The sequence below is a fragment of the Xiphophorus hellerii genome, chromosome 11 (genome assembly GCF_003331165.1).
Source record: "Xiphophorus hellerii strain 12219 chromosome 11, Xiphophorus_hellerii-4.1, whole genome shotgun sequence".
In the NCBI taxonomy this organism is placed as follows: Eukaryota; Metazoa; Chordata; class Actinopteri; order Cyprinodontiformes; family Poeciliidae; genus Xiphophorus; species Xiphophorus hellerii.
The window spans coordinates 3,265,767-3,283,549 of NC_045682.1; the positions used below are offsets into that span (position 1 = coordinate 3,265,767).

The 17,783-nt window shown below is 37.5% G+C and overlaps 1 protein-coding gene across 1 annotated transcript; it reads right to left on the bottom strand.

The window, feature by feature from the left end:
* Positions 1 to 907: 907 nt before the first annotated feature.
* LOC116727962 (heart- and neural crest derivatives-expressed protein 1) lies at positions 908 to 5,831 on the bottom strand. Its single transcript, XM_032575666.1, has 2 exons — positions 4,833 to 5,831; positions 908 to 2,042 (listed from the first exon to the last, which is right to left on the bottom strand). Exons 1-2 carry the CDS (start codon positions 5,319 to 5,321, stop codon positions 1,947 to 1,949), a joined length of 585 nt encoding a protein of 194 aa, XP_032431557.1. The 5' UTR covers positions 5,322 to 5,831; the 3' UTR covers positions 908 to 1,946.
* Between the last annotated feature and the right edge of the window lie 11,952 nt (positions 5,832 to 17,783).

The window sequence follows — 17,783 nt, forward strand, 5'->3', positions numbered from 1 at the left end:
TCAAAAGTTATCTCTCTAAAGTTTACAGTGAAACAGAAGTTTGAATTCAAACCCAACACCAATCAGTCAGACCAATAGAGTTCAATTTAATCCAAAAGAAAAGTGCAACTCCTAACGATGAGATTCACGTCAACGTAATCCCTTATCCTGAGAAAGCATGAGGTGAAATGACTTTGTTTCATAGATATAAACTTTCAGAATCGTCTCGGTGTTTGGCAGAAGCACCTGGCTTGAGAGGATGGGAAGAAGATGAATATCTTTTTGCCTTTAGAGAAAACGATCTCGTATTTTATTTAAAATAACGCAGCAGAGAGAGTTTCTCAGAGCTGGTAGGATAGAGACTGTTCACAACCTCTTGAAAAAATAAAAAAATAAAATATCTGGAACGTTTCAGAGACATAAAACCACCACCAGGGGTCCCTGTTGGTCCCTCTGAAATAACAGGATTTATTTGAGCTTTTTAGAGTGTTTGGAAACTTTCTCAGTAAATACATGAGTGTTTATTTTCTGTAAAATAAATACAAAACTAAACCGGAACATCCAAAACGCTTTAAAATACTTTCAATATTTTCAGTTATTTAAAAGTGCCTTCCGAGACAAACATCTGAGAGATATAGAAGCCAAAATTAAATTGATCAAAGTGCAGAATAAATTGCCAGTGTGGCAGCTTTTTTTTTTTTTTTTTTTTTTTTTTTTTTTTACAAAAACATGGATTAAAAATAACATTTTCATTTTTGCATCTTCTTAAGAAAAAAAAATGCTCGAATCATCATGCGAGTTCTGGTCATAAACTTTAGTTTTTAGCCTTTGAAAAATAATTTCAGAGCTTATGAGTCCACATAAATGATGTAGTTTTGTTGCAGTAAAATCTGACGCTTAATATGAACAAAACCACTGGAGTTCCAAATATACTGTCATGAAATAATCCATTTATTTATGGAAACAAATATACCTTCACATCTAACACACATTTCCATTAACATTGCGCACAATAATAAACATTTTATTCCACGTTTTTTTTTTTTTTTTTTTTTTTTTTTTTACATTGACCGTTTTTACATGTCGGGAGTGAAAAGCTGCGTTCATGTCAGTGTCTCACTCTCGGTTGGTTTTTCTCCTCTACAGTGACATTTAAAGTACTGAGGTAGATTCAATTCATTCAACAACAACAACAAGAGTCTGCAGAGTTTCCACCGCTTGGTTATGACCGCGGATTCAGAGTCAGCATAAAGCTAGAACATGATGTCCTTTTAGTGCCGTCAAGTCAAAACGGAACTCGGTACTTAAATTAAGTCCAGGTTAAATTAGAAATTAAATAATCCTGAACAGTGAGAAGTCGCTGCGAAGCCGCTTTCTGCTTGTGTAATTTACAGGTGCGAGTAAAGAAAAGCGACAGTAAAACGTTATAAGTCTCTTAAACGATGAAAACGGTTTGTGATTGGTTAAACATTTTTCAACGGTAAAGATTACGAATCAATGAAAAAAAAAAAGTCTCAAATGTACCGCATTTCTTACCTTGTTATTATTGCAATAATCAACAGACATTAAAAAAAAGAAAGCTTTGCGCACTCTTTGCTCTGAGGGACAAAAACCAGGGAAGGCCAGAGAACACGGACAGATGTTTCTGCCAACATCTGCTTTGAAGTGAAGACCTAAAGAGAAACAATTAAAAAGCAAAAATACCACAAATATCTCTACCTTATTATTATTATTATTATTATTATTATTATTATTATTATTATTATTATTATTGTTGTTGTTGTTGTTATTATAGTGGGGTACACAGTAATGAGCAGCGCATCTGCAGCTCCTTCTATCCGCGTTGCCCTTTGATTTTCTCCCTTTTAGCGCATCACTGCGCATGCACAGCGGTGTGTTCGGCCTAAGTCGGTGTGTGTGTGTGTGTGTGTGGGTGTGTGTGTGTATGTGTGTCTTTTCTGAGGAGGTCACTGGTTGAGCTCCAGGGCCCAGACCTGCTGCGGCCACCCGGTCCGGCCCTTCACCTTCTTTTCGCCTCCAAAAGTCTCCTGCAGGCCGTCGGTCTGTGGGGGGCAAAAACAGCGCCATCATCATCATCATCATCATCATCATCATCATCATCATCATCATCATCATCATCATCGTCATCACCATCAGCTGCAGCAGCAGCGGCTGACTCATTTTAGAGCAGGTCTTCCTCTCTGATCAGTGTCATTTGGACTCTGCCAGCTCTCTGTCTGAATGTTTCAGTTCGGCCCACTTCGTGCCACGGAACCCATAGACTTGAATTTTGAACATATATCTGGACTCTGCTCCCTGATCAAGTATTTGCTAAATTCACACTGAAAAATCGACGTCACTTTCTATCTACATAACTTAAAAAAAATAAAAATAAAAGTTCGTGGATGCGTAAAGTTATCGGAGTTTATCAAATGATCAAACCAAGCCCAGGCTTCAGCGTCTGTCTTTTCTTAAATTTAGATCAAACTTAGTCAAATTTCAACCATGTTTATTTTCACTACTATTAAGTGGATTAAATTCTTAACACCCGATTTTTTTTTATAAAGAAATGGATAAGATAAAGTCGTTTTCCGTCTAAATGTGCACTCATAAAGACGTAGACATTTTTATAGGACGAATGATTATAAAATACACTGGACTCTAACCGAGGGAAATTTTGGTTTTGGCATTAACAAGTTGAAAGATACCGAAATAAAAACGTCATTTGATCCCTTAATGTGGTTGGAAGATGGCTGGGGTTGATTAAATGGGCTAACCAGGCTGTACGTGCTTTGTTTTGGCTAAATCTGGATTCAACCAATGGGGTGAAAGCACAATGTCGCGACTAAAGATTATGGAGTTCTGAAAGTGCCACAATTGAATAAACCATTAACACTGACTTGTTTAGCTTTTCTTTTAAAGTTTTAACTGCAACACATTGATTAGTAGCATTTTTGAATTTGTTGTGCAATTGGGGAATGATAATAAACAAAATTAATTAATTCATTCATTCATTCATTCACTCATAAATGAATTACTTAAATGTGTTATCAGGTATTTAAAAATGACCAAACACACAAATTATTTATTACGTTTGTAAGTAATTAAATATGTCACTAATGGAAAAAGTGGGCGGAGCCAATAATGTTATGCAGATCATCATAATTGGCCTGAACCGGACCTGATGCCAGTTATACGCTAAAAGATGCTTTATATCTGAATATATGGAGTTTGATGTGCACAATGTCAATTATTTATATTCAGCTACAATATGAATAGGATTTCTAGGGTATGATAAATATTTCCCAAATATATATTAATTGTTCAATAGTGATTAAATACTCTGCTTAATTAAATTTTTGTAACAAATCCTCCTCAAATATTAGATTAGAATTTCACTGAAGATGTCGGCCCTTTAACAAGTCAACTGTATCTGTCGTGTGTTGATGTCAATAACATCTCAGAACAGAAAGATGCCAGGTTTATATGGGTTTTAACAAATAAATCTACTGAATTAAAAAAAAAAAATTAAGAGCAGTCACTGAGTTAGTGGTTGAGAAAGTTTCTTTGTTGGAGCAAGAATTTAAGTTTCTATCCAGCTTTAACAGCTTTAGCAGCTTTAGCAGCTTTAGCAGCAGCGCCAAAACCAAGTCTGGACCTCCTGGCTCTGAGAGCTGCTGCTGTGACATTCTAGTTTTGATCATCAGGTATCACGTTTGCCAATTGTCTCAATAGAGATACGATGGAGAAAACAGAATATTTGTGAGAATGTAAGTATTTTAGTTAAAATGAGTTGGCAAATGACCTAATTAATTGAAGGGTTTTAATCAGTTACGCTGACATAGCGTCTGAATTATTGAGTCAAATCTACCAAAATAAAATTGATTTAAACAGTGAGACCAAATGCAATGATTGTTTGTTTCATCAGTGTACTTCAGCTCCTAACCTGTGTATTTGAAAGTTGCATATGTTCAGTTTTGTTTGCTGGTTCAGTGTTTTCCTGTTTAGAGTTGATGCAGCTCATCTTGTTCTAAATAATGCAAATGAAGCTTTTCCTCATCCCAGGCCCGTTAATAACGTCACAGTCTGACTAATAATAGCAACTTCAAGCAATATCTAATCAGGTTCTGTCAAGGTAGTTTGCAGCCATAACATGTGTGTGTTATGTAAAATAAAATAAAGCTCACAAGCTGTACAGCTTATTTGTGTTTATTCAGGCGTTTAATTTAGCTAAAAGTGAATCAGTAGAAGTGGATGTTTATGAAGAACTCTGATGTTGATCCAGCTCGTCATTTTTAGGAATTTGTTTAAAATAATCCCTAAAATTTCACTGATGGAATCGAGCAATGAGATTAAGTTGTTTTTTGTTTGTTTGTTTGTTTGTTTTTATTGTTGTTTTTTTTTTATTGGTATGGTTACTATAAGTGACACAAAAAAACCAATACTTTGACAGGTTTAAAATGCATTGTACATATGGTTTTTTTGTTCTCTTAAATTTTAAGTATTTAAAGCATAGCTTTTCAAATGATTTCCTAACGTTTTTAATTTAGATAAATTAATTCAGTGTGTCATAGTTTGCCTATGTTATTCGGAATTTTTGTGCGTAATTTCTAACAGTTGAAATCACAGACAAAAAAAACTTTAAACACAAAAAAAATGCTCCGTATTTCAGGAGATTTTCCAGTTTAGTCAGAGCGCTCTGTAAACATTTCCAGGCCTACAGATGTTTTCACTCTGACTCAGACTTACAGGCTGCGAAAATAAGTTACCGAAATACAGGGGAAAAATGCTTCGGATTGGGAATAATTTCCAAACTCATGACAATCCAAGAGGCTCCAGCAAACATAACTCACCAGCTCTCGTTTCCTTTTCAAATCCCGCGTTTCAAATTTCTTAATCTCGGCCTTAAAGCCCTCCGTCTCGCCGGAGTCTTTGGCCAGCACGTCCATCAGATACGCGATGTAACTGGTCGCCAGACGCAGAGTTTTGATTTTGGACAGTTTGGTGTCTGCGGGAACGTTGGGAATACACTCCCGGAGCTCCGCGAAAGCCGTGTTGATGCTCTCCGTTCTGCGGCGCTCCTTCTTCGGCCCGGACGCTCTCCTCTTCCCCATCCCCGGCTGGAGCCCCTCGAGCCGGCCGTCGTGCGCAGCTCCATGCGCGCCCAGCTCCGCGGACGGCGTGAAGGGCGCCTGGATCTGGAAGTCCGCGGGCACCTCCCCGTGGTTCACCACCCAGCTCTGGAAGTACGGCGCGTCCTGGTGGCACCGCTGGACGAACGGGAAAGGTTCGTGCATCAGGTGGTGGTGGTGGTGATGCTGGTAGCCCCCGATGAGGTTCATGCTGTGCCGGGAAGAAAATGCGCTCGTTCGCCTCCCCCCCTAAACCGTCTCTGCTCGGGGATCACCAGCGAGCAGAACTCATTCGAAACTTAGTCGAGGACTCTCCTAAATTCATTTACAAGCTTAAATCAACAAAGACTCGATTTATTTCACATGGTCCAAGATTCTTAAAAAGCTCAGCCTTAAAAAGTATTCCAGGGATGAAACGTCAGCGATGCGCCACGGTCCAGATGAAACCTCTTTTCACGAAGAGGACGCAGTGACCTGCAGGAGAAATTTGACCCAGCTGAAGGTGTGAGGCCCCAGGTTTATATGAGCTGGATGTGAGCGTGAGAAAGAGGCAACCAATGGAGGAAATGGGAGGAGAGTTTGGAGAGGTTTGGAAGAACATGGTGCCAGAATATCACGGCACCAGAACGCAGGGACCGAAACATCTGCCTCACTGGCATCAGGTTTACATGTACAGGCATAAGTTTGATTCCTTGCTTTTTTGTTTTTGTCATTGACGTTTTAATTCGGAGAGTTTTTGTGATTCTTCGCGCAAAGAATTTTACGAGCCATCCACATGGCTTGTAGATAGTAAAGGATGGCAGAGTTCTTTTTGTTTTCTTTCTTTTTTAATTTTTCTCTCTTTTCATACATAACAGAAGTTTTCTCAAAATATTAAGTTCTTATTACAATTTCTTCTTACAAGTTATTAGCACAATGACTATTATTGGCTTTTTTCTTTAAATGTAAGAATTTCCTGCATGGAGCTGATATATGAAGCAGCTTTAGTTTTATTTTGAAACAACACGCAATCATTTTATGACAATAATCGGTTTATTTATCTTTTTATTTATTTTATTTATTTATTTATTTATTTGTACATTAAATTCTCTATTTATTTATTTCCATTCATTTCTTCACTTATTTTACCCAAGTCTTTTCACATTTAAAACAAACTTTGCTGTGTATGTTTTCACATATCAACGTGTCTGGAGTCCATTTTACGTGTATTTTTTAAAAAGTAAAAAAAAAATAAAAAAAATCTTAAAATGTATATTTCACATTATATCGCATGTGCTCAGTTTAATGTACTTCAAAAATAAAATTCATATTGTTTTCTGCTTGTTTTTAGACCATGTTTCATACATTCATTTCTTTGCTTCACTACTTTCAGTAAAAGCGGAAACGTTTTAAAAGGTCACATAACGATCATATTTTTGATCGAAATTCCTCATTGATCAATATTTTCCATGTCACAAAACCCGCTTTCATGTAGTCATAAAAAATTTGGTTACAGAAACAGTTATTATTATTATTATTATTATTATTATTATTATTATTATTATTATTATTATTATTATTATTATTATTATTATTATTAATAATAATAATTCTGTTTTTGAGCCTGACTCGGCCTGCGACTTTATCTCGCCCCGGCTGCCCTCGCACCTTAAACACATCATCTTATCGCCATCGCCCCCCAAAAAACATTATCCCATTACATTACGTGACCTTGACGCTATTTGGGAACCATTTACGGCGGCGTCTTATCTAAATACAGCCATAAATCAGGAGGTGTCACCCTGCTGCTGGGGCACAAGTAACTATTCCATAAAAGCTCTCCTGGCCTCTGCGCACTGTTTACAGCGCGCCCTGTTTGCGCATATTTTACCGTTCCAATAAATAATCCGCCCGCCCCCCTGTTGGAGAGGCCTGCGCGGAGATCATCTCAGGTTTTTAATCTCTCAAATGCCAAAAAGCTCGGCGTCTTCTTCTGCGTTTCTAACACCAAACCTGTAAACGTATGAGAACCAGAATCGGTTCGATTAGCCCAGATTAAGTTCACGGACAAGGAATTTGACTTCGGAATTCCCCAGAGCATACAGATTTTAAGAATAAATATATATATGAAGGAGAAAAATAGAGAATAAAAGATGCATAATTTCGAGTTTGCATAATTTCAGGCTTTTGGGGCCAAAGGCCTGAAGTAAAGCAGACCGGTCCAGTTCACTAATCTAATCAGAAACCCTTTAAGGTGTTTTACAGTTGTTTGTATTTTCTTTTTTTCTTCTTTTTAATAAGAAAATGACTCAGAATGAGATCTACATAAAAGAGGTTAAACATGCAGGCAGAATACAATTTCCAAAAATGAAACGTAAACAAAAAAATATTCATTTATATATCTACAACTCACATTAAAGATTTTTTGCAACTTTCATTCAATGCAGTTTTCAAATTTTTCTTTCTTTTTTGAAAGTTTAGCAACCCTGTTGTATACATCTCTGATTTTAAATTAAAAATTTCTCATTAAATGCAGCTTGACAAGCTAAAATGAACATGTGATCTTTTTTTTTTTTTAAATTTGGTGCTTTTTGAGTTGCATGAACCAAAAGCTGTTGCGTCGTGGGTACACCCCTGCATGACACACGTGCATACTTTAATGAAGACATCCCATCTTCTCCTGACCGCTTTGCATGTTACCTTCCCTGTCAGTGTGAAGAAGCCCATGCAGCCCCCAGAAAGCAAATCTGACACTGTTGATTAAGACGTCCACTATGCAGGGATGAAATACAACCCTGCCTTTATGCACCCAGCCCCCTCTTCATCTCTCTGCATCACTTTCTCTCTTTCTTTTCCTGCCTAAATTCTTCCTTCCTGTCCATCTCTGACTAGAGCTTTTCCTCTGTCTTTGTTTTCTTCCCGTTTGCTCGCTATCAGTGCAGGTGCTGAAAGACCTGGGCAGCTGTAATAGGCTCTTCATGCTTTCTATGCTTTCAGGCCCAACATGAACCACTCGTCCTACGGCCTGCAGGCTGCTGCTCTGCCAGGGGAATCATCCAAAATAGGTCACAGAGAGCCATCTTGGCTCTGTTCTGGATTCTCCTCATAACTGTTTGTGTCATTGCGTGGATTTTTCAATAGACACTGCTTCCCCTCCTCTTCAGAGTGCTTACCCTCAAGTCCACATTTCCAAACAAATATTCTCCCTCTCTGATTCACGGTCGGCATGAAAAACGGTGCAAAGCTCCCTCTGTCTCGACTGAGTATGGTGCCGCGACTCTTTAATATGTCCAACTCTGTTGTGCGTCGAAGCAAACCAGCAGAGCTAATTAAAACGTCAATACTTCAGTTGGACATGTTGCCTTCCTTCTAGTCTTGGGGAATGTGGACAGACTGGGGTTTGGGATGGCAGGCATGGCAGCTGCAGAACAACCACAAGGGTTCAGAGGTTTCAAGGGTTCCTCAATGATCCAGAAGCTAATGGAAGAGGAACTAAGAGTGAGTGGGAAACACAAAAAACATCATTTTTAAAATGCTCACCGTTCTTCTTAAATAAAAGGCTGGCTGGTGTGGTGAAAGCAACCTGTTAGACCTTCATATGACCACATCAGTGTTGAAAACTGTAAAGTCACTACTGACATTAAGCAAAACTCCCCAATTATATAAAACCAAAGAACAACAAGAATGAAAGACCATAAACAAGCAGCACCATGTGTTTTCCAGCTACATACTACCATTTTATAACACTATCATAGTTACTATCAAGTAACTATGTTACATTTAGTGGTTATGAAAATACGGTCTATGTCAAATATGACTTAAAATAAATTTGACCTTGTAACTCAATGCCTTGAAACTGGGCCTTTGTCACTTTAAAAACTCCTGCTCTTTCTGAAACTCCGCCTTCAGGAACTCATCACAACATGGCTCCTCTATTAACCCTTTAACAAAGTTGCACTGAGAAGTAGCTCCTAATGAGCTCAGCAGATAAGCAGTTCCACCAGGTGTTTGCTAACTGCTGCTGGCTAGTCTGAAGGAGCAGAGTGGGGGGAGTGGCGGTAGAGGGGTACTCTGTGAGGTGGAAACTCAGAAGCTTGGAAACTGCTGCAAAGCACAGCTGAATGGTTGTCATGGGAGACGAAAGTATTTCTCAAACATGTATGAAAGAATCAAGGCAATGCTCCAGGTATGTTTTTGAACAGGGAGTTACATTATAACATGATGTAAAGCTCAAACAAGTTCATTTTTCATAATACTGCCCCTTTCACAGTGCACATCAAGAATATCAAAAAACTAATAAATTGAGCTCAAAATTGTAAATGCAGGGTCAAACATTTAACCATTGATTTGGTTAAACTTTCACATGAAGCTCCAGTTGTGTCTTTGTGTCAACCATCAAACACAAAATGTTCGCCTGAAATGGAAGGAAGTTGATTAGCATTTCGGAAGGATCCAGAAGTCACAAAGTTTCAGAAACACCATCAAAAGGAACATTTCTGGAACTCCAGGTGTCTCTGTCCACAAAAAACAACTGAAGCATCATGTCTGGAGAGAATTTGCTTTGTCAGATGAGGTAAAGATGGAATTACACACAAGATGTTCAAACGGTAATGAGTGACTTTCAAACCTAAGAACACTACCAACTATCAAGCATGGAGGTGAAAGTATTATGCTGTGGGTCTGGCTTGCTAGTTGTTGGGATGGTCTTCTCGGAATTGAAAGTTTTTCATTTTTTTCTCCAAATGTGTTTTGGCCAAACACTCCAATTTTAGTTCCACCAGACCTGATGACACATCCTTGCATGTATTTGCAAACAGTAAATGCATGTAAATGTGTTTTTTTCGGCCCACAGCGTAGAATGACACGCTCAGATCATCCAGCATCTTCTCAATATGGCTCCTTCAGGCATCTAGAAATCGTATCCAAGAATGAACCAGAGTTGATTAAATCTACAGCTCACTTCCTTAAATCTTGACTGATTCCTTCAGACTATTTTTGCTATGATGTCAAACAGGGACACTTCAGTTTCTTCTGTAAGCATCAGTCCGGTGGTTTAGACAAAATCCATAATATCTTCAATATTGTTCACCTGAATCTTATTTGGATTTATTATAGTTCTATGTAAGTTTATGTACAGATTCATGTAGACAGAAATTGCAGCTCTGATTCTAGACTAACAGATCCCCTAGTCACAGGAAATTCAGTCCAAGTCAGGGTCATTCACGGTCTCCAACCATCTGCTTACTTCCCTAACATCAAAACTGATCAAACCCACGTCTGCACAGAAGCTTCCACTGAGCCTCTGTTCATAACCATGGGCTAAAACTAAGACTGCTTTGTAGAAATGTTTCTCATTTAACATAAAAAAGAGTTTTGCATCCTCCTTCTTATGTCATACTGATGATGGTGATATTATGTACGTAGTTAAATATTGCTCTTTATTTCTCACAGACATCGGACACTGAGACTCTATTGCAGTATGTGAACTTTTTACCCATCATTGTGTTTTATACTCTTTGGTTAACTGGCCTTCGTTGTCCACTCTTCCAGATTTAATCATTGGTTTTCTACCTCTGTGCTTTGCTTCGTTTGCCGACAACCTCCACTTCCAGATTTCTATTAGTGTTTCTGCTTGGATAAAACTAAAACCTCAAGATTAAATCAGCGGAAGGATTTAAAGATATTTTAACAACAACAACAACTGTTCCTGTTTTTATTGTTTTATTGACATTGTTTTCTGTCAATCATTTTGTTATAACATATTGTTATCTAGTGTGTTTGTTTGAAAGGAGACCTGATGTCTCAATGAGCACTTCCTATATATATATATATATATATATATATGTATATATATTTATATATATAAAGAGCAAATAAAAAACAAACCAAACAGAACTGGTTGCATCATGCAGGTCCGGTGTCTCCTGTGCTGTCTGCCCATATCAGCTTCAGTCTGAAGAGTTGAGATAAAGCCCCTGCTGGAATCCTTCTCTGATCTGAATGAAGCTTTCGTGTTATCGTCTAAACTGAGTCATTCACACAAAAGTGAGACACACAAATACTTGTATATATGCCTTTTTAGTTACAATTTGGAATATTAAGCATTGTTCAAATTGTTTTTTGTTGTGGTATAGATAAGTAAAACTTTCTCCACTGAGACAAATCTCGTGATGCTGCCCAAAAATGAAGCTTAAGCATTCCAATCCCTCAACAGGCGGAGAGACTGGAAATGTCCCGATGTAGTTTGAAATGTTTCAAATTCTTATCTATATCCACTTTAAATTACAAGTCAAATGATAATTAGCTCCACTTTATTATTTCTCCAGGGTTCTGCACTGGGTCCCTTATATTTTTTTTGATTGCATGATACGTCTTCTGCATATTTTGATAACTTATTACTAATATGAAGACAGTTTTGGAAAGTCTTAGTCCTTTATTCCCTTCCATCACTGATAAGTGACTGTCGTCTCCACACGCGTCTGTTCGCTGGTCGTTTGCGTTTCAGATCTCCAAAAACTCTCCTCTAAACTGGGGCAATTCTGCCCGTCCTCAGCCAATAAAGATAAGAGCAGGAAGGCTGGAATGTGGAGCAGGGAGGTGACAGTGATGAGCTGAAGGGACACAAAGCTTTCTGAAATGGCTTCTTCTTCTTTTTTTAAGTCGAATAATCTTTTAAACTTTGTAATAAGCTAATAATTACTTTTGCAAATGAATAAAATCCCTTGGATAAGTATTTATTGAAATGTAAAGTGGATTTTGCAATAGACTAAAACAAAAACAACTACTTAGTTATGATTCCACAAAGCATCACTTTGTGGAACCATGTTTCTAATATATTTTGCAACCACATTTGCACATCTAGAGACTGAAATCTCTGCCAGTTCTTTAAGAAATTGCTTAAGCTCACTGAAAGTGGATTGATTTACATCACCGTGCCACTACCATGTTTACAGGTGAAGAAAGACCAAAAAGTTCCGTTTTAGTCCAATGTTCTGTCTTGACTGGAACAAATATTTTTACAATGTGCCCCACATTACTGCAAATTGCAAGAATTTCTTCAGGCCACCCTTCCATAAAGTCCATATTTGTAGATCACCAGGTTAATACATGGCGACCACTTTAACCAAGGGTCTCTGCAGCTCCTCCAGAGCTGCCAAGGGACTCTTGGCAACTTTTCTTTTAACGCTCTCTTTCTGTACTTATGAAATTATTTTAAAACATGAGTATTCTGCTTTCAAAAATATGCTGTACTTTGTGTTGTTCCACAGTCTAAAATACATCAAAGTAATGTGACAAAATATGATGAAGTTCATAGTGTATGAATATTTTTGCAAGATAGTGTAGCTTGTCATTTACAGTCTGAAGCTGCATTCTTCAGCAAAAATGAAAAAAAAAAATAATAACCACAAAGACATGAACAAGAATCACATTAGAAACTGTGAAATGAACTATTTAACCTACTAACAGCTATTTGAAAAAACAACAACGAAGTTTAATTGAACAGAATCTTAGTAGATCTTTTTTTGTGCATTTAGCATATCAAAATAAATTAGTTTGTTCATGTTTGTAGAAAGAAAATGATGAAGTTTTCCAAGACGAGTTTTCATAAAGTAGGCTATCTTTTTCACTCCATATCATATTCTAAAGTATTACTCTTCTGTTTCATACATAAATAGATATCAATACTACAATTATATGTCAGAAAAGTAACATAATCATAGGATACAATATGCAATGAAATACAAATCAACATTATGCAAAGTTGTTTTTGTGCATAATTGCTGTTTTGCCTTTACAAATCTTTATCCAAAACCTCTGAAATGAAAAGTGTTTTTTTTATCTTTTTACTTGATGACCCTCCTCTATACCGGCAGACCACCGGCTGGATGGACTCTCTTGCTTTGACTGCGGTAGAATTAACAGAGAGGGGACTGCTCTGTGTCAGGCGACCCCAAAGGGTTTCAGCAGGCCTGACAGTCAAAACACCAGCAAAAAAGGTTTGACCCTGACAAATCCCGAGGTGGAGACGGGTTCAGGGACCCACTTTTCTGAAATCCAGCCGAGTCGCTCCAGTTTTCCAGTCAGACTGAAAATGAAACATGATTTCATGAGGTTGAAATAGTTTGTCTCGTGTAATTCCTGCACCACGCAAGCCGAAGACTGGATTTCTTAATCATGTTTTGTTATTTTGTCCGTTTACATCGTACTTCAGGACTACTTCTGATTTCATAAAACCAGCAAATTCACAAAAATTCTGAGGAAATAAATGCTTGACATATTGCGTAGGGTAACACTCCAGTTGTATTGGGGTCATTGTGCCTGTGAGCCTAATTGCCCCACAGGCTCCTAATGGTGAAGGCAGCTAGTTAAAGTCCCTGCTTGTCCATTCATACACTCCGCTTCACTCTCCTGCTCATTAAAACAGCGAATAGGCCACAGATGTCGAGTCAGCCATTAGTTTCTACCTGGAAGGGGGCTTTGGGTGGGAGAGGTGACATTAAGGAAGTTAAACATCAGGCCAAGAGCTTCGTTTCCTCTGTTGAGGCCACCCAGGATAGAAATGTCTGGGTCTGATGTGCGGCTGGGTTTTTTTGAAGGTAGTACCAGCTGTAAGGTTGAGAAACATTGTCTTCAAATAGGATAGTGGTTTTTTTGGAGTTTTTTTTTTTTTTAAGTTTTATGATCTGAAGATTCTGCTGGTTTTGTTTTTACAGTTAATAGAAAACAAGCAAATCATTCAAACCTGGTTCTTTTTCAAGACATTTACCTCTGCTCGGCAAAGAGCTGGAAAATCATTGAATTTTCAAGGTGTTAGGAATTCTTGGTAGGTTTGATGAGCCAGTTTTGTGTTAATTAGACCATATGTTAAGATCAGTGAAGAGGATATGCTTTTCCACACATTCATGCTATTATTTCAAGCCAAATCCACCTTTGACACATATGACAAAAAGACAGTTCCAGTTAAAGTCTCAGTAGAGTTTTAGCAAACACCACAAGTTTGCGTTTGTGGTGGTAGAACAGAAAAGGCTTTTTCATGTCTTCAAGACAACCAGTTGTTACCTACAGCCTAAAATGACAACCTTAAGATTCTGACTTTTCACCACTCTTCTTGAACAGCTTTGGAGACAGTTTAATTATTGCTCCAACAGTAAATATGAAAAGTTGTTTTTTTTTTTTTTGGATAACAGACTCTTAACTGAAATTATTTTAAAAATTTGTTCAAATGTTATTGTTTTTCTTATTACTTTAGGTTTAAATTTTTGTCCTCTTACTCTTGGCTAAACCAAGTCTTATTTTCATAGCTCTTTCAGGAAGATCTTGAATCAAAGACCTTTGATTCAAGATCTTGAATCAAAAAGATCAAAGTTTGCTCTGGAACAACATGTCCAAAGATTCAAGCTTGTATAGTTTTCATATTCACAGACCTTCTTTGGAAAACACCGACTTCCTTCTATAATTTGTCTGCTAATGACCATTTAATTACTCATGTGCAGTCTTGGTAATTTAGAGTTCAGTAAACAGTACTCTAAGTCTGCAAACACCAGGGTTTACCTTCTGTGATTAAAGATGGTGTCCATCTCCAGTATTCGTGCAACTTGTATGTTTGGGGAACAAATTCAGAGAACCCAGAAAAATTCGATTTTGATTCACGTAAGCAGATCATTTTGACCCCAAAACACAAAAGTATCCCCTTATTACTAAGCTTTAATTAATCCACTAAGTACAATGAATTTTTGAAGAATACAATTTATTTATGAGTTGCAACTCCGTTTAATTTCCCTCTGGAATCAGCAAAGTATTTTTTAATTAAAAAAAAAGTAAAACCAAATTTTCTTACTCTATAAGTTATTGTCCCAGCTTAATTAGTTGCTGAATTCTTGAGTGTTTCCCTAGAAGAAAAGATATAAGATATAAAATAAACACAGATCTTAATCTATAATAGGCCTACACCTTCTATGTTTTTAGTCTAACAGCATATCTAATAAAACTGCTCTTTAAATGGGTATATGCTGTTGTTTAACTGCAACTCTCCTTTGGTTCCAGTGCTGTTTGGACAGATTTCACTTGGTTTGCCTCCTATCTATAAAGATCCGTAAATAGCCACTAAGTTCTGAGTCCCAGCTAACATCAGGCCTCATGATAGTGTCAGATCGCCTTGTGGAATGCAACGACAAGCTCTGACTCTCAGATTGGATGCTTATCACGTCAGCGTGAGCTCTGATTGGATGCTTATAAAAAAAAGCTTGTTGTTGGGTGCCAGAATGACCTTTACAGTATCAGCCGTGGGAATGCCATGCAGGGACTGGACTTTCCCTAATGTTCTTTAACACCTTTAGGGTTAATCTCTAGACCCTTAAAAAGAGCCTGTTTTCTGACGTCATTAAGAATGTTTCTGTTGCTATGATAGACTGATGTGTAGTCTGTACAGTTGTAGCTTCAAATATAGTTTTTATACTTCAGCAAATGTAGCTCCCAGAGTCTTCCACAAAACTTTCCTGATACTTTTAACCTTTGTTAGGACATTTTAGGCATTAATACGTAAATTAATGTTTGATTCCATGTCTGTAAAGCCTGGACAATCTGCAGTTACACTTGATGGAAGAAAATTAGCTCAATTTTCTGTCATTCTTACACTGAGGAGTTTTCAAGCTTATCAGATTTGGAGTTCTGCATCTTTTTAACATATAAACTGTTGTGTTGCAAAGCAGAGGAACTGTAAAGTTGCCAGATCCAGTGTTGTGCAAGATCACCATCAATAAAAAGTAGTTTTGAGTTAAGGTTTGAACTAAAACCATCCATCCATCCATCCATCCATCCATCCATCCATTCATTCATTCATTCATTCATTCATTCATTCATTCATTCATTCATTCATTTTCTAACACCCTTGTCCCGTAGAGGGGTCAGGAGGTGCTGGTGCCTATCTCCAGCTAACGTTCCGGGCGAGAGGTGTGGTCCACTATTGTCTGGAAACCTCTAAGAAGGATTTTAACCCCGCCCCTCCTCCCAGCCTCCAGGTTGTGCGTTACGGCCCTGCGTTTGGTGTCAGAGCACAGAGCTCCTCCTGCGGCTCCACAGTTCAGATGGCTGCTGCACAGATTTATGACACTTGTCTTAATATTAATAATTATAATGGTGTTAAGTTGCACAACTTTACGGACTCGTTCATTTGTGGCTATTTTCACGTTTTTTGCGCTGTTCACATTAGTCTCGATGTTTCCAATGTTCTGGATAGCTCGACGTAATTGACAGGTAATATATTAACTTGACATTAACAAAGACACAGCGGGACGGATCATTTATGATGGACAGGGAGAGCCTGACTAAAACTAATTGGAGGTCAGACACATTCTGGGGTTTCTGTCTGCTTATTTCCAAGCCCAAATGAGCAACGTCACGTTCAAAAACGAGCCCAAAAAGCTCAACCTGCGACTCATTAAATTTGCTAGCGACTTAAAAAAGAAAAAAAGCCCACAGCCGCTTATAATAATCAGACTTGGTGACAGAAACTCAAAGTAGTTCCTGTTTTTCTACCAACAAAATGCGCATCTCCCTCTTCCCTCCATTGTTTATGTTTCTATCGCTGCTGATACTGTCGCATAGAAACGGCGATCACTGGACTAGACGTGTAGAGGAAATAAAATTAAATTCTAAAAGAAAATAGTAACGCACAGTAACGAAAATGATTTTAATAATTAACTGTAGTCTGACTACTGGATATGAAATAGCAACACGTTAGATTACTTGTTACTGAAAAAAGTGGTCCATCAACAAGACTGCCAATCACGTCTTGTTGATGTGGTAAGCCAGTAGCAGGCCTTCAGCTAACCACCATTAGCTCATTGTGTCGATCAATCATGTCTTGTCTTCACCTCAATTTGTTATTTTTATTTTTTGTTTGCTTTATTCAACTGAAAGTTTACGAAACAACCAAGTAAATTAGCAATATAGAATTTATCCTGAAAATTAATTGAGGGAAAGCTAAACTCACTAAATATTAGCTCTGCTACTGGCAGATTAGACCACTGGTCTTTGTTGTAGTAGAGTCATAATCTCACACAGAAATAATGTTAATCCTGGTAATCTTTGATTAGGAGATTGCTGCTAAGCAATGAAATTGCCACAGAAATGTATTTTGAGAATTTTAAACATTTAATAACAGTGTTGCATAAGAATAGAAAAAAAACAGCAAAATGTGTTGCAAAAATGAGGATATAACTACAAAACATGTAAGTGTCTTAAAATAATTAAGAACGTTTTTTGATTATTGTAGTGGATAAATATCAATTAGCTGAGTTTCATAAACTTCTTAAGTTCTAAAAATAACATCAGTAGCAAACTACAAGACTCAGCCCTGAATTCTGCTGATGATGCTGTTTTGTTTTGGATGTAAAACTGGGCATAAGCCTATTAATTTAGTACCTAAACAGAAAGTATCAAGTATCAGGTCAGTTATCATTTTACAGTGTTACTAATTTAGTCAAAATCCTGCTAAAATGAACTCTATTTTTATATTCCAACTACATGTTTTTCTGCCTTCAAATGTGAAAAAGAAGTTTATACAAGAAAGTTGAGTCTGTGCTTTTGGGTGTTTTACCATCAGTTACAAAAGAAAACACTTTAAAAACTAATCAGGGTAAAGGTAATTATTGCTACTATGAATTACACTGCCGACAGAAATGACCTGTGAAT